At 41.2% G+C, this 17307-nt stretch overlaps 1 protein-coding gene across 1 annotated transcript in view; it reads left to right on the top strand.

Annotated features, from left to right (window-relative positions):
- Window positions 1-9506: 9506 nt before the first annotated feature.
- Window positions 9507-17307, top strand: part of LOC143437302 (uncharacterized) — a 53368-nt gene continuing 45567 nt past the window's right edge. Inside the window, exon 1 of the mRNA XM_076922111.1 lies at window positions 9507-9770. Coding sequence (XP_076778226.1) covers window positions 9507-9770 — 264 coding nt within the window. The remainder of the gene's footprint in view (window positions 9771-17307) is intronic.

The following is a 17307-nucleotide window of genomic DNA, read 5'->3' as shown; positions in this document are numbered from 1 at the left end:
CATGGATTCTAATGGTATTAATTACCATTAATACCATAGTCCTTGTTACCCTGAAGGTGCTGAACTGATAGCAAAATAGAATGACCTTTAGAAGACACTTTTACAAGCCAATTATGGGACAGCCACCTGGAGAGCTGGGCAGGGTCCCAGGCTGTATGTATTTTGAATCAGCTTCCAGTATTTGATACAATTTCTCTCACAGCCAAGATCCACGGTTTCAGGAATCAAGGTTTTGGAAACCTGTGTGAAGGTCGCATGCCACAAGTCTCAGTGGAACTCAGCTCAAAATGCAGGGCTCCCTTTATCAGAAGGTCTTACATTTCTTTTTTTATTTATCATTTATTTATTTATTTATTTATTTATTTATTTATTTATTTATTTAAGGGATTCCATATCTCTGTTTCAAATTTTATAGACCATATCCCTGAACACAGGTGGCTGTTCTTATCAAAAGAATGTCCCTGTGTGGAGCTACTTAAACTCAGCACACAAGTTCCATTCTGGCTTCCCTGCCCACATGATAATTATGTATACTATTATGACCAATAAATCCTTTCCACCTGTACCCATAAACGCCCTCATATAGCTTATTTCTGGAATAATAAAGTAGAACTGACTCACTGTGCTGGTCTCCAGAGTTAATTTTATAATACAGCCATCTCAAGCCAGATTGCTGTGGCTGCTCCCTTTGTCCTCACTGTTTGGTAGCTAACAACCACCCAAGAATAAAGAAGACCCACACCAAAGCTACCACCCTTAGTGTACCAGTAGGAAAAAAATGTCAATGTGTTTTACATTCCTGTGTTTAGCCTTTCCCATTCTTCAGGTTTCTCACAAATTCTCCTGTCTTTCCATGAAACCATCACTGGTAATGCTGGACAAGATGAATATGAGTGGGCTGGCACTGCAGTCACCTTTGAGAGGATATCTATCCTTTTTGGTGTTTGTACAATGGATCCTTCTACATTGTTAAACTGACAAAAGGGGTGATATAGAAAGAGCAGCAGTTATGGTGCCTCAGAGAAGAATCCTTCTAAGGGGACAAAATAAAACAAAAGAGATGACAAAGATTATCAAATAAAACAGTCAAGGAAGGGAGAACACAGGGAAGGATTCTGTTAGGAGAGTCAGATAACATCCACAATACACAAAAGCCAGACTGATAGGACCATCATAATTTCTATTCAGGATATAGTTAAGAACATAATTAGGGCAACATTATGCTTATTATAGGAAGAAAATAGGCAGGTGTACCACCTAAAAACCAACATCATGCTTTGTATTGGGTGTTAGAAGACTGATACTTTTGGCCTTCTTGTAAGGCTGTGCTTTTCCCCCAGCCTTGAGCAGGCCTGAGAGACCTTGTTTACCACAACAGACCAAGTGATAGGATCTAGGTGGAGTTACCCACCTTAGCTTCACAGAACATAGAAGCAGAACTGCCCCTGGACTTGCCTTGAGATATCTCAGGCCATGACCAGGAATGGATTATAGATTATCCCACCCATCTTCAGCTGAAACAAGGAGGGGTTTTGGGTTGGGCCTCCCCCATTTAAATTGAGAGCTGAACATTAAAGCTTAGAGCCTTGATCACAGAACTTTGTCTTGGCTTCATCTCTTCTCACCCTCCGTCCCTTTTCATTCCCAGCCCCTTTTCAGGTGAACTTAGTTGATTCGTGGCCGCATGCAGCTACATAAGGCCAGCAGTTCAGTGAAAAAATATTGAGGAATTTTTGACAACCCATTACAAGTTTATATTCAACCACTGATTCTCTTCTATTACAATCTAGTGTAATATATGAAGAATTAAATTTTGAGGAAATACTCCTAGCATCATTATTAATATGGGCTATGTTTTATAAGGAGAAATGTGCATCTATTATGAGTTGGACAATATTCCATAACCCTTCACAAAAGGATAAAACTTGAGCCAGCAGTTTGCTTCCTCAGAACCCTTCATGAAGAGCCTGTACCTGCTGCTCCTACATCACATTTAAATCAGGGACCGTGCATGGTTACTGTAGTGAAGGACATAGTCTATTAGTGAGAAGTTCTCTTTGATAGTGAGATGGTGTTCTATATTTGGTAAATATAGCTTTTAGACTTGGCCTCAGTATTTAATAAGGTTGTTCAGTTTTTCTCAGCTGTATGTAGACCCTGCCATGCTGAAGTAAGCAAAGGGCTTTTCTTTCATCTGGAATATTGAGAATCATTTATATATGACAAAGAGAATCAAGAGTGAGAATTTATTTTCTAAATCACATTTCACAAAATCAAACATAACTTTTGAGGACTCTTGTCCCATCACTTGCTAAAGGGACACACTGCATTTTGAAAGTGATCATACTTTACATATGCCTGCTTAAGATTATACGTTTGTTTAGCAAAATCAACTTCTGTTGACCTGTTAAGGTCTGTTGAAATTTCATGTCTCGGTTATCACTTGATCTTCTGAGGAATCTCTGTATCTTCAAGCTTTTCTTTGTACTATTTTTCTCTTAGTGAACATTACTTGATATCCTTGCTTGGGCTGAGTCTGACTTCCCATAGAAGCTTTGAGGGAATCATCCCTGTATTCTGACTCTCCTCAATGTAGACTGGACACAGGATAGGATAAAACTTATATTACAGCCAGTTTGTCATAAATGTTGATCTGAAGACAGATACTTTATCCCATATGTATTTCCCCAATTTTTTATGATCTAAGTGCCTTAAATATCTCATTTATTCCTTCAGAACTTCCAACGGCTGTGTATGCTTTCTTTTCTTCTCATTTGGGGAATTTCCATCGTATTCTATACATAACTTTTTAATTGAAACCATTTGCATCTTTAGATCATTCTAATATTTTATAAATATAAATACCATAACATACAATAGGGTTAACAAAAAAATTCACAATCTATTGTGAATATATTTATTCAGGGGTGGGAAATAAGCAATTTATATCCCCTCTTTCTAAGTTCTCAGTGGCACTTCATTTCAAAATTATCATAGTTCACCCTAGGATTATGGTGAAATAATTGGTTTTACATACAAAAAATTGACAAAGTGTTTCTTCTGAGACTGTAGATGTCCTGCAATCAGTCACATTAAAAATACTTTACTCAGTACATCTGGAGACAACTTTATATTACCTAAAAAGTTATTACTTTTCCAAGTTGTACAAATTCTGGCCAGCCATGTTATTTTTTTGATAGAGGTTCAGTAACATTTAAAAAGACGTGCTGTAATTATTTTAATTCAACAGAGCCGAAGGTATGAAAATGACTGTGGTTTAATTTAGAAGATAAGATAAGCCCTGTGCTGTATCTGTCTATCTTTGTATATTTATCTGATTTAAAGAGGTTTTACTAGATATAAATGTCTTTTAAATTATTAACATGTTTATGGCTTCATACAATTTAAAATATGTATATATCATAGTTAAAAACATAGATGTGTTAGTCTTATTTGAGTGAGGAGACTATCTAATATTAATAACATGTTGTCTAGGAGTAGTAAAATCTTTAAAACATGTTACCTCTTCCAATGAAAGATTCAGACCCATATTATAAGTTTATATTTATTCTACCTGTGTAGATATAAGAATTAAATATATTTTTGTCCTTTCAAATCTATTTTTAAGTTTATTTTCATTAGGAACAAAATGAACTAGGATCAAGTTAACAAGCTTAATTTACTTGTAATTCATTTGCTATTAAGTACATCATGTGAATAACAAACCATGTCTTGTGTATATTCTACATGTAATTAATAAAAAGTCAAAATTTATAAGCCATGACTTTGTGTCTATTGCTTGTCTGGGATTTCTGTTTCAGAGTTTTCATTTTAAAGTGAAAACTTCACTGAGAAATGTTTAGTAAGCATAATTTTAGGTTGGTTAGAAATTAAACCAGACATGTCTAGAGCAGAAGAGTACTGAAGCACATTTTATCTCAGAAAAAAATTAACTGCAGAAGTAACTGATGGTGAAACACAGGATAGGGTAACATAAATGTTCTTTGCTGGCTGCAAGCTCTGTGACTCTCAGAATATTAATCTTTGGTTATCTGTGGGGTTCTGTGAATATCAAAGTCTTTGCTTCCTTTGTTAGTATGCTAGTTTGGGAGGTAAATGGCTAGAAAAACTTTTAGGTTCTTTTGAGAAAGCTTTCTATAAGTAAGAGAGAAGCTAATCAGAATAAGAATAAAGGAAACTATTAAGATATAAAATGAATACCTTGTAGGCCTGATACTTCTTCTTTGTGTAATAGGGATAATTTTGACTCAGTAGGACCATCAAGAATAATGATGGCCACCTTAACCTTAACCCTGAGCCTAACCCTATCCTAACACTCACCTCTGAATTTCCTAACCTCCTAAACTGAATTCTAAAAACACTTATACTAATCCTAACCATAAATGTATAATCCCCTAACCCTAAGTCAAATCCTGATTGCTGTGGGGCATATCTCTTAATTACAACTTTTGAAGTGAGAAATCCTTTATTAATCTTGCTCTTTTGAGATGTTCAGATAAACCTTTAATCTGGGCTACAGATTCTTTTGACAACCTACATACATAAAGGACATTGAACAGGGCAGTTTTTTTTGTTTGTTTTGTTTTTTGTATTGGCCCTACTTCTTTTTACAAAACAAAGATGATTTGTTAGTTTATTTGCATTTTGAAACTGGTATTAGTAAGTACTTAATTCTTCAAAATTCTGGTATTCACTGAATATCAGCTGTAATATCCTGCAACATGAAGTCAAGCAGTCCTTGATTTTTCTAATTTACCTTGTCCAACAGCCTTTATTGGGACATTCTAGTACATAACCTTTCTCTATACAAAGATTCATTATCTCTATGATTTGAGCTATGTTTATCTACAGAACCTGTACTAATCCAACTCTGGTTTTTCTTCACATTGCCACAGATGAAGATGTTCTGGCTGACAGTAGTGCTCAACTGTGTTTCCCTTATGATTCTAGATTTTCTCCAGTGTTGATTGATCCTATCATCTGGTGAACCCGAGATATAGGTTCCCTGAGCCCAGTATGAAGTTTGATTTCTAAAACCCCACTTTAATATTAATGGTGTTAGCATTCTGTCTAAAACTCTACCTCACAGTTACAAGGTGACAGCCAGGTATGCTCCTCCCCACAGTTATCTCTCTTTAAAGAGAGATGGAATATGTTCTATGAGTGTGTGGGGAAGTGTGGAGGAAGGGGATGTCTCAGCAGGCTCGTACCTCCTGTTGAGATATTTCTCTCCCCCACCCCAAGGGACCATGCCTCATGCTGAGACAGCTCTTCCCCAGAAGCAACCCACCAGAAGACAGTATAGTATATAATATACTTTATTCAGGACATGGGGAGGAGAGTTAAGAGGGTAGTAGAGACAGAGAAAGGCAGAGAGAGGCAGAGAGTAGAGAAGTAGAGGCCGGGCATGAGCATGTGCAGAGAGAGGGGGAAGGGAAGACCTCAAGTGGACAAGAGAAAGGATACCAAATGGGCAAGATATCAGAAGATAGAGTAAGAGAAAGCAGCCACTTTTATAGTGAGTCAGGCCTACCAGGCTGTTGCCAGGTAACCATGGGGAGAAGCATACCTTTCTGTTGCCAAGTAACTTGGGTGGAGTTTACACAATGCTAAGAAATAACTAGGATGGCTGGGCAGTAGTGGCACACACCTTTAATCCCAGCACTTGGGAGGCAGAGGCAGGAAAATTTCTGAGTTCAAGGCCAGCCTGGTCTACAGAGTGAGTTCCAGGACCCATAGGGCTACACAGAGAAACCCTGTCTCGAAAAACCAAAAAAAAAAAAAAAAAGAAAGAAAGAAAGAACCAGGGTATCCTTCCTCTTGTGGGTCAGATTGATACCTCCACTGCACACTGAGTACTGGACTATGGAAGCTGTTCACCTTGATTACAGGAAGAAGAAGGCAAGTGCTGTGAGGAAAGCTTAGGTAAGGTCTGGAGTCAGGTCCTGACTCCAGGTGCAGGACCATTGCTGTCAGAGGGGAGGAGCAGGCAGCTGAAGAGCCAGAGCTGGAATGCTGGGTTCTCCCCCAGGGCTGGGTGGGGTGAGATTCCTCTTTGAAGACAGAAACAAATGTTAATGGAGTGCAAACCACTCCTGAGCTCTGGAAAAGCTCTTACCCTGGTCTGGAAGCACACTTTAACCTTGAGGAGTGGTAAGACTCACTGGCCAATCAAGGCTTCCAGGCAGACCTGCCAATCAGACAAGGAGGCAGGTTCTTCTGGGTGCCATTTTGCAAGTTCTCTGTGCCTGTGCAGGCTTTAATGGTCATCTGTGCCCTGCTCTGAATTCTACTGTCAGGTGCAGTGTGGAGACCACAGGAGGCTCTGAAATCAAGTCATTGTGAGCACAGGGTCACTGCCCACAATGGGTAGGGGCAGGTGGCTAAGCAGTGGGAGCTGGGGTGCTGGGTCCTCTCTGGGGCTGCATGGGAAGCATCAGCCAGGTGTGACCACCTGTGAGGTCCCTGGTGATGCCCCTCACGTGTTAAATCAGGAGGTGACCTCTGAGTAACTTCACTGTTATGGCTGATTCTGAATCTGCCCAAAACATTTGGACCAGTTACTTTCCTGTAGAAACACGGGTGGTTTCTCTGACTCTGCAGCACATGTGTCCAAACCATTTTGTCTTTTATAGTATACATTAAGAAGACAGGTATAGCTGGGCAGTGATGAAACACCCCTTTAATCCCAGCATTGTGGAGGCACAGGCAGGCGGATTTCTGGCTTTGAGGCCAGCCTGGTCTACAGAGTGAGTTCCAGGACAGCCAGGGCTACACAGAGAAACCCTGTCTCGAAAACAAACAAACAGACAAACAAACAAAACCTGTTTTTAAGAAGACAGGCATAAATCTAAGAGATCTACTTTCATACATTACTTGTTTTTCTTTCGTTTAGTTTTTGTTAATTTTTTTCCGTTGCAGTTCTATATGTTGCTTTATTTTTTATGTTTAGTGTTTGATTATTATGAGGCAAAGGGACTTTTTCCCCTCCAATCTCTTAGGTGTTTTGGATGCTTCTTGTACATTAACATGCATGTTCTTTGGTTTAGGAAAATTTGCATTATTATCTCATTGAAAATATTTTCTAGATCTTTGGGCTGATATTCTTCTTCCTCTATTCCAATCATCTGTAGTTTTCCCTTCTCATATGTTGAAGAATTCCTAGTTGTTTAGGGTTAGGAAACTTTTAAAATCCACATTTACCCAATGTATTCATTTTGTTTTATTCATCCTTAATATCTGAAACTCTCACTTCCTTTCTCGTTCTGTGGGTGTTGTCTGTAGTTGTCAGTGCACAGGCAATTTCAATGCTATGCTCTCAGGGACTTAGCAACTGCTTAAGTCATTCCCTGCCTCCATCACCTGCTGCTGTTATCAGGTGTGCTTTATATACACGGACCACCAGCTACACAGCTCTCTCTGTTTGTTCCTTGTCTCAGTTCATATTTTCTCTCTATTCTCTTTGTTTACTTTCAGGGCTCTCTCTCTGCTCCCTGTCTGTCTGTTTGTCTGTCTGTTTGTCTGTCTGTCTGTCTGTCTGTCTGTCTGCAGATCCTCTTTTGTGCCTCATTGCCTTCCCCAGATTCTCACTCATATCCCTGCCCCCAAACAACCTTTTTTACCATATCTGTTGCATGTTTTAATTTCTCAGGACCTGCTGTGATAGGATAGGTTGGCGCTTTTGGTGACCTATTTTTTTCTGACTGTTATTTATTATATTCTTATGCTGGTGTCTAGGCTTCCGAGTTTGAAGTGATTATTATCTCAGTAATGATTTCTGGATTTGTCTTGCTTGGGTGGGAGTTTTGTTCCTGGGTTGCTGTTTGATGTCTGGATTTACAGAGAAAGTTGCCTGAGTGTTGCCTCTTTTACTGATATGTTTGGTGGGTATTCTCAATAAAGAATGCTTGCTAATGTTGGGAGCAGGGAGAAGAGGTGGGCATGAAGAGATGATCTTAGCATCCACAGGCAGACATAGTCAGGACAGAGGTAAAGCTGCCTCTGGTGTTTAGTACAGTGCTAGGGGAAACTGATCATTGCATCTGGGATAACAAATAGTGTGGTAGATCTATAGAAAGCTTACCTGTGTCCTGGCAGGTAAAGCATGTGGTTGAACAGGGACTGTCTGCCCAAGAGGGGCTGAGACACATGGATGAGGCAGGAAAGGAAGGGCAGGTGGAGATTGTCTATCTTATCTATAAGTGGCATGCACAGGGGGAGAGGCAACTTCCACTGGTATTCTGTCTCAGAGTAAGTGCAACTGATATTAGGATCTGCAGTAACAGATAGTGAGGTAGGTCTTTGGACAAAGTTCCTCTTCTACTGCCAAGCTTGGCTTGTGGTTGAACAGGAGCATCTTTCAATAATCAGGACCTCAGGCACAAAGATGAGTTTGTAAAGCACAATCAATTCTGTTTCTGAGAGTGCACAAAGTCCACTTGAGCAAATATCCTATGACAAGCTCACTTTGTCCACAGCCAGTTAAGGTTCAACTGCAGGGTTAAGCTACATATAGATAACTAATACACCTTACAGAGGAAAAGTTAGTCTACCCATCATGTTTGTCAGATGATTTTGCCCCCTTGATTGGTTCCTGCAGATTATGCCGGACATGTACTTTTTAAAATATTAAGTTGCTGACCTGTGTATTAGTGTCTTAATCTTGCTGTAACTACAATAAATACCCAGCATCTCTAGACTCTCAGTTTCGATCTCACCTGAGGCTGACTGGTGAGAATCCTTATTACAAAGCTCATGATAAAGACCTCCATGTGATTGCATTACAACAGGCTACTTGTTGGTCTTTGGGGTCTCTGTGGCTTGGACATAACATCTTGGTGCATTGACCCAAGACCCTCAGGACTCCCAACTAAAGGATTGAAAGGCCAGTTGTTAAGATCCACCATTGTTTTTGTGTCAGTGGCTTGTCTGCCAGGGCTACACAGAGAAACCCTATCTCAAAACAAACAAACAAACAAAAAACCAAACAAAGAAAACAGGTGTAGCTGGGCAGTGGTGGCTTTTAATCCAAGCACTCGAGAGGCAGAGGCAGGGGGATGATGATGATGGAATAATGATCAATAATCATGTTAATCAATAATCAATACTAATTGATGGCCAATATTCAATACTAGTCAATAACCAAAAGTGATGATCAATAATCTTGATAATCAATAATTGATAACCAGCAGACAGTGCTAATCAATAATCAATATTAATCAATAGCCAATAATGATCAATAATTGATGGCTCATGCCTTTAATCCCAGCACTTGGGAGGTAGAGGCAGGCAGGTTTCTGAGTTCAAGGCCAGCCTGACTAACAGAGTGAGTTCAGGGACTGCCAGGGCTACTCAGAGATAGCAGCTGGAGACTACATTTCCCATAAGGACTCGTGCCAATATGGTGGTATTGAACTACATGCGCACACGCATCAAACACAATCCAATATGGCGGCTGGCCTTCGAACTACATATCCCATGAGGCCATGAGGAAAAAGAAAGATGGCGGCCGGTGGGAGACTACATTTCCCATGAAGGGGATGGCCGGGCGCACAGGCATGATGTATGGAAATCCCAACCAGAGCCCAGTGACTGCACCTGGAGACAACCACTGCCACTATCACAGTCCGGGAAAAGCACCTCTGTCCTGGTGCTATCCATGGCTTCCTTCTGACATCATAGACCAAGCAACACAATCCGATCGACTGCCACAGGGCAGCTGCAGATGGGGAGATGACTGGAGCCTCCAGGTACCATGAAGGGCGGGTGGAAGCGGAGGCCCCAGGTTGCCCATGAATCTGAGGCAGGGGCATGACTGGAGCTGCTTACAGGTACTGGCTGGTGAACCTATGGACACACCCCCAGACTTGTACAAAGGAGAACTGTATCGTGTTGGGTGTTATTATTGAAAGACACCCAGGAGGGGAGACCCTCACTCTAGTCTCAGGATATAGCAATCATTCAGTAAATCACAAGACACAAGAGGTTTTATTTCAGGAATCAGCCGGGCCGAGGTCGAGAGACTCATAATGAGGAGTGTCGACTCCGAGGCCAGGGGGAGAAAGGTATTTAAAGGGAAAAAAAACACAAACCAGGGGGGTGAGGGGAAAACCAAGGAAGGATATCATAAAAATAGTGGGAAGTCCCAGTACATCATTTAGTCGGTCATGTGGGAAACATCTTGTACATGTTTTTCTCAGGACTTGAATCTTCCTCAACCATCTACTTTGTGGTCAGCCAGTTCCTGGAATGACCCAGCTGACCTGTATTTTTAGTTCTGCTTTCTTTGTGGTCGGCCAGTTCCTGGAACCTGGAGCTAGTGAACCGGTTGGCCTACATTCTTGGCTCAGTTCTAGGGGGTCATAACAACTTTTCATACCCTTTATAAATTTTTATGTCTTTCAATTGTCACCTGGTCATCGTTTTCATGAGGACACAAGGGTCACCAGTATGTGTGAAACTGACCATCAATGGACTATGATTATTATTCTTGGCTTTCTTTCATTTTAAGATATAAAGTAAAGTACTTAAGTACAGACACAGTGTTACATGCCTTAAATCCCAGGAGATGAGTGTCAAGCAGATCTCTGATTTAAGTCATCCTGGTACAGAACAAGTTTTAGGTAATGAAAAGCGTAGATAAACACAAAGTGTTAGACGTGTATTACGAACAATTCAGGAGACAGAGCCATGCAGATCTCTGAATTCAAGGTTCATCAACTGGATAAGATCCAGGACAGCCGAGCTTAGGCAGTGAAGTTGTTGAAAAATAGAAAGCTGGTGATGATGTAATAGAAGGGGCCATGTTCCAGCACAAGCAAGCAGAGGAACTCAGCTTCTTTGTCCATGTGACTCTGCTTTTAGAGGAAAAAATAGGGACGACTGAAACAATTGATGCTGGTTGTAGTTAAAATTAGTGGTGACAAAGAAGAAACCAGCATTTCTGAGGTGAAATTTCTGGTGAGTGTTTTCTGAGAGGACAAAGAAGCTGTGTTCCAAAGATAGCCAAGGTTGTCCCCTGTGGTGCACCTGGAATTGATCATGTGTGAGAATCACCCAGGTGGTATTGTTTTTAGGCACAAATGAATCTCATGCAGATCAGCTAAGGCTTGGCCCAATGAAGGGAGGGTATGAGAGGAAAACAGTGAATCCTAGTCGCAGGGGAAGAACCCAGCATATTGAAGATGTCAGTCCCATGGGATGAGCAGACAGAACAGCAACAGCAGTAAAGTGGAGTCAAGCAGAACCTCGAGAGTTATAGATGGAAAGCTGGTGAAGTGACCCAATCTCTTTTGAGGAGCACAGAGGATCATGTGTGGATCCCAAATACTGGAACAAGAAGCTCTAATATTGAAGTTACCTTTGAAACCCTAATATTTTGAGATTCCAGAGCTGTGGGGTACCTGCTCCAGAAAACAGTTTCAGACAGTGCAGTAACAGATAGTGAGGCAGGTCTTTGGACAAAGTTCCTTTTCTACTGCTATACATGGCTTGTGCTTGAACAGGAGCATCTTTCAGTAATCAGGACCTCAGGTACAAAGATGAGTTTGTAAACCCAATTAATTCTGTTTCTGAGAGTGCACAAAGTCCACTTGAGCAAACATCCTATGACAAGCCCTCCTTGTCAACAGACAGTCAAGGTACAACTGCAGGGTTAAGCTACATATAGATAACTAATACACCTTACAAAGAAAAAGTTAGCCTACCCATCATCGTTGTCAGATGGTTTTGCCCCCTTTATTGGTTCCTGCAGATTATGCAGTCATGCAGTTTTTAAAATATTAAGCTGCTGACCTGCATGTTAATGTCCCAATCTTTCTGTATCTGCAATAAATACCCTGCACCCCGAGACTTGGTTGGTCATTTTCGATCTCATGTGAGGCTGACTGGTAAGAATCCTTATTATAGAACTCATTATAAAGACCTCCATGTGTTTGCATTGCAATGGGCTCCTTGTTGGTTGTTGGTTCTCTGTGACTTGGACATAACCTCTTAATGCATTGACTGGAACCCCAAGACCCTCAGAACTCCCAACTAAAAGACTGAAAGGCCAGTGTTTAAGATGCACCACTGTTGTTTTTTTTTCTTTTTGTTTTTTGAGACAAGGTTTCTCTGTGTAGTCCTGGCTGTCCTGGAACTCACTCTGTAGACCAGGCTGGCTTCGGACTCAGAAATACGCCTGCCTCTGCCTCCCAAGTGCTGGGATTAAAGGTGTGCCCCGCCACCGCCTGGCTTTTTTTCTTTACCATTGTTGTTTCTGTGTCAGTGGTTTGTCTGCCAGATTTGAGATTATGTGCCTTGGTTTTCAGGTTTTTCTTGAGTATGTGTGGAGGCAGATGACAAATTTCTTTTTAAATTTCAAATTTCTTAATTTCTTTGAAGATTAGAACAGACTTTGAATCCTGACAGGCCTCACAGCTGCCATCTTGTCTTAATTTTCTCCTTTGTCCAAGTGGAGGAATTTGCTGGGTAGCATTGACGACCCCCCTTGTGGCTGTCTATTTTGTGTGTAGCACTTTGTTATTCTCTCACTGAGGAAATGAAACAGACTCCACCCTAATTGATTTACTTACTAGCTCCACACCTTGGGTTAAATCCTTCTTAACAACCTAGACTCATTGACTAGTCCATGACAGAGACATCTTCGAGACAGAATCCAGGGCCAAATCAGGCTCTGCCTACCTTATTTTAAAGGGTAGAAAGACAAAGACCTCATTTTCCACCTCCTGAACTACCCTCTGCCCAGTTCATATGTGACTCTGTAGTTTTGAAGTTGGAGCTGTCTTAAGATGCAAGGTCATTATTCTTCATGGATTCTCACAAAGTTAGCATATCTTCCTTGGACCAGAGGTCTTGTCTTTTGTCGGTGGTCATTTCCAGTTGTGTGGTACAATCTGATTTTCGGTTCCCCTTCCAGCTACTTTAGCCTCATCTTCTCTAGCACTGGCCTGGGAAACTCAGCGTTAAAGAAACTCACCCCAGGTCAGCACAGCCTCTGAGATCCCCATTCCAGTGTATCCTTCCCTGCTCTGAGCCAGGTGACCTCCCTATTTTGTCCTTGCTCAGCCACAAGTTCAACTCCCTTTTGTGGTGGCAGGGGCTCCTGTAATTGATATCGTTAAATCATTGGTTTGTGTTGTAACAACTTCATTTATTATTGTGTCTGTGTCAATCAAGCCTTGGAATGCCTTTCCATCTAGCCAAATTGTCATCATAGGTTTTTGTTTAACTCTAGGCTGTACCCAGTATCCATCAGAGGAACCAAAACCTTGATCCCCTCTTTTAGGATTTTTATATTTGTGATTAGTAGGGTACAACGGAAATAACAATAGTTGAGCTATCCTCTTTCCTGTAGGAATGGTGGCTATATGCTGAATTGCCTGTGGCATTACCTTAATCTCACCCTGATAATCATTATCTATTACTCCAGGAAAAATTTGTAGTCCCTGCATAGTAGCACTGCTTCTTCCCATTATCAGGCCAAACACATTTGGATAGAGTGGTCCAAACACTCCAGTGGGTAAGGCCTGAGGTCCCATTTCTGTGGTTAATACTGTGTGGGTGGCAGAACTGAGGTCCAGTTCTGCGCTTCCTGGTGTTGCTCGACTAAGTTCAGAAAGGGATTGGTGTTTGCTGGTAGGACTCTGACTGCTCCATAAGCCTGTTTTGGCTTGTGTCGGTTAGGGGCCTGGAGCTGGCTCCTGTTGCCGTTTCCCTGATTATGGGAAAGGGTGTTACCTTGTGCATCCAGTTTAGACCTACAATCACTAGCCCAATGCCTTCCACGTTTGCAAAGTGGGCATAGCCCAGGCTGTTTTCCGGACTGTCTCTGGCTTAACTCATTTTCTACCTTGCAATCTCTAGCAAAGTGTCCATGCTTGCCACATTTAAAACATGCCTTTCTGTCTTTACTTGCCAAAAAATCTCTTACTGATTGTCCTTGCATGGCAGCTGCCATAGCTAAGCCCTGTTGGTAAGAGGGACCTATGTCAGAACAGAGTCTGATATACCCTGTAAGGTCTGTCTTTTTCCTATAAGGTCTAATGGCTGCTTGGCAGGCAGGATTAGCATTTTCATATGCAAGTTGTTTCACATAGTCTATGCCTGACTCTGCATTACCAAAAATCCTCCCTGCTGTTGTCATTAATTTATGAAAAAAGTCAGAAAATCGCTCATCAGGCCCTTGCCTGACTGTTGTTAAAAATGCACAATGGTCTCCCTTTACTGGAAGTTTACACCAAGCCTTCATGGCTGCATTTTGAATTTGAGCATATAAACCTGGGTCATATTGCATCTGGTTATCACTACAAGCAAATTGCCTTTCTCCTACTAAGGTATCAAAGGACCAACCATTGCCTGCCTGACTGTTTCTCCTAGCTGTCTCTTTACAATTCTCATGATACTCTGATTTCCAAATAAGATAATCTCCACCACTAAGAACTTCTCTCACTAACGTATTCCAATCACTAGGAGTCAGCCACTCCTCTGCAACAAACTCTAAAATTGCAAGACTAAAAGGAGCAGTGTCACCGTATTCTGATACTGTATTTTTAATTCCTTAATAATTTGAAAATTAAACCCTGTTTGATGTCTCCAGCAACCCCTTGAACGTCTCTGGTCTCTGATACTGGAAAAGTCTCAGTATTTCCCTCCTCTGGCTAATCTGTAGGTGAACTAAGGCTAGAGGATAGGCACTGCCTTTGGACACCCGGTTGAGGAACATGAAAATCTGGGGGATTTTTGTAATTAGTCTCTTGAGACCTCTTCCCTGTCCTTAATTTCTATAACTGATTACTTAAGTCCTGATCCTCTTTTTCTAACTCTATCAGTTGTTTAAGGGTAGAAATTGTGTCCTGTAACTCTTTTTTGGGATCTACAACCATTGTCTCCATTAGGGGAGCACTTGGAGGTGGAGACACATAGGTAGAGGGCATTTCAGTGTCATAAAATTTGACTTCCTCTTCCTCTTGGTCAGCACAATCTGGCTCTGACAAATTTTCATCACCCTTTGGTTGTATTTTGGATTCTAACTTATGCTTCCTTTTATTTTGAACAAAAAAGACAACATGCAAGAACAAAAGCAGAAAATTAACACATGTGAACAGAAAACAAAACTAAAACAGAGAGTTGAATTCAGGCTGACTAATTTCTTGTTCCTTTTCATTACCTTTCTCGAAGCAAACCAAAACAGAGAGTAGGATTCAGGTTGACTAATTTTTTATCCCACATCTGTTGGGAGCCGACTTTTAGCAGAAAGTGGCTATCAGCTTTGCAGCCATCTTGAGCCATATACCCTGACATGAGACTTGTATTACAATAGCCTACAACAGCTGAGAACACTCTGATAACATCTTGCTTTGGATACCCAGGACTTTACTTGGGTGTGTGAGATTAAAAGTGTGTGAGATTAAAGGTGTGTGAGATTAAAGGTGTGTGAGTTAACAGTGTGACCTAGAGATCAGATTTATAGACAATACCTAAGGGCATGATTAAAGGTGTGACTTAGAGGCATTTCTTAGAAGTGAAACATATAAAAGGCAGAGGCAGACGGCAGAGAATCAGACTCTTTAGAGATACTCTTTAGGGAGATTCTTTAGAGATTACAGCTGGGCAGCCTGGGCCTCAACATTTTGCTTGGGTCGCAACATTTTTTGGCACCCAATGTGGAGCAGGAAGAAGAGAGATCTAGTGAGGGACCTTGCTGGAAGAAAGATCTGGCAAACATTCAGAAGTGAAATGAAGGTGGTTACCACTGGAATCTGCTGCATCAAGAAAGGTAAGTCATGTTAATGAAAATGTGGCAAGAATTAAGTGAGCCTGAACTCAACTCTGTTTTTGTTTTGTTGCTTGCTGCTCACGTGTGTTAATTGTCTGCTTTTGTTTTGTTGTTTGAATGCTGTCTTTCATGTTCAAAAGCACACTTTAACCTTGAGGAGTGGTAAGACTCACTGGCCAATCAGTGCTTCCAAGCAGACCTGCCAATCAGACAAGGAGGTGGATTGCTCTGGATGCCAGTCTGCAAGTTCACTGTTCCGGTGCAGTCTTAAGTGGGTCTCTGTGTCCTGCTCTGAGTTCTGCTGTCGGGTGCTGTGTGGAGACCTCAGGGAATCTCTGAAATCTCATCATGGTGAGCACAGGGTTCACTGCCCACAATGGGTAGGGGCAGGCAGCTGAGCAGTGGGAGCTGGGGTGCTGGGTCCTCTCTGGGGCTACATGGAAAAATCAGCCAGGTGTGACCACATGTGAGGTCCCTGGTGATGCTCCTCCTGTGTTAGATCAGGAAGTAACCTCTGAGTATCTTCACTGTCATGGCTGATTCTGAATCTCCCCAAAACATTTGGACCAGTTACTTTCTTGTAGAAAGGAGTGATTTCTCTGAATCTATAGCACATGTGTCCAAGCCATTTTGTCTTTTATAGTATACATTAGGAAGACTGGCATAGCTGGGCAGTGGTGGCTCACCCCTTTAATCCCAGCACTTGGGAGGCAAAGGCATGCAGATTTCTGAGTTTGAACCCAGCCTGGTCTATAGAGTGAGTTCCAGGACAGCCAAGACTACACAGAGAAACCCTGTCTCAAAAACAAACAAACAAAGAAAGAAACAAACAAAACCTGTTTTTTAGAAGATAGGCATAAATCTAACAGCTCTGTCTTCATACATTACTTGTTTTTGTTTTGTTTAGTTTTTGTTAATTTTTTTCTGTTGCAGTTTTTTATATTGCTTTATTTTTTATGTTTAGTGTTTGATTATTATGTGGGTAAGGAACTTTTTTTTTCTACAATCTGTTGGTTTTTTTTTTTTTTTTGGATGCTTCTTGCACATTAACAGGCATATTCTTTGGTTTATGAAATTTTCCCTTTATGATATCATTGAAAATATTTTCTAGACCTTTGGGCTGAAATTCTTCTTTCTCCTACTTCAATTATCTGTAGTTTTTCTCTTCTCACATGTTGAGGAATTCTTGGTTGTTTATTGCCAGGAAAATTTTAGTATCCACATTTTTTGAACAATGTATCCTTTTAGTTTTATACATCCTTAATATCTGAGACTCTTTCTTCCTTTCCTGTTCCCTGGGTGAACCTTGTCTCTGTAGTTATCAGGTCACAGGCAATTTCAATGGCTTTCTCTCAGGGACTTAGCAACTGCTTAAGTCATTCCCTGCCTCCATCACCTGCTGCTGTTGTCACGTGTGCTTGTTATATACACAGAAGACCAGCTACAGCTGCTATCTATGTGTGTTCCCTGTCTCTGTTCTCTGTACATGCCCATGTCTATTCTCTTTTTTT

This window comes from Arvicanthis niloticus, chromosome Y, assembly GCF_011762505.2.
Source record: "Arvicanthis niloticus isolate mArvNil1 chromosome Y, mArvNil1.pat.X, whole genome shotgun sequence".
NCBI classification, from domain to species: Eukaryota; Metazoa; Chordata; class Mammalia; order Rodentia; family Muridae; genus Arvicanthis; species Arvicanthis niloticus.
This window is presented reverse-complemented; position numbering and strand designations above follow the sequence as displayed.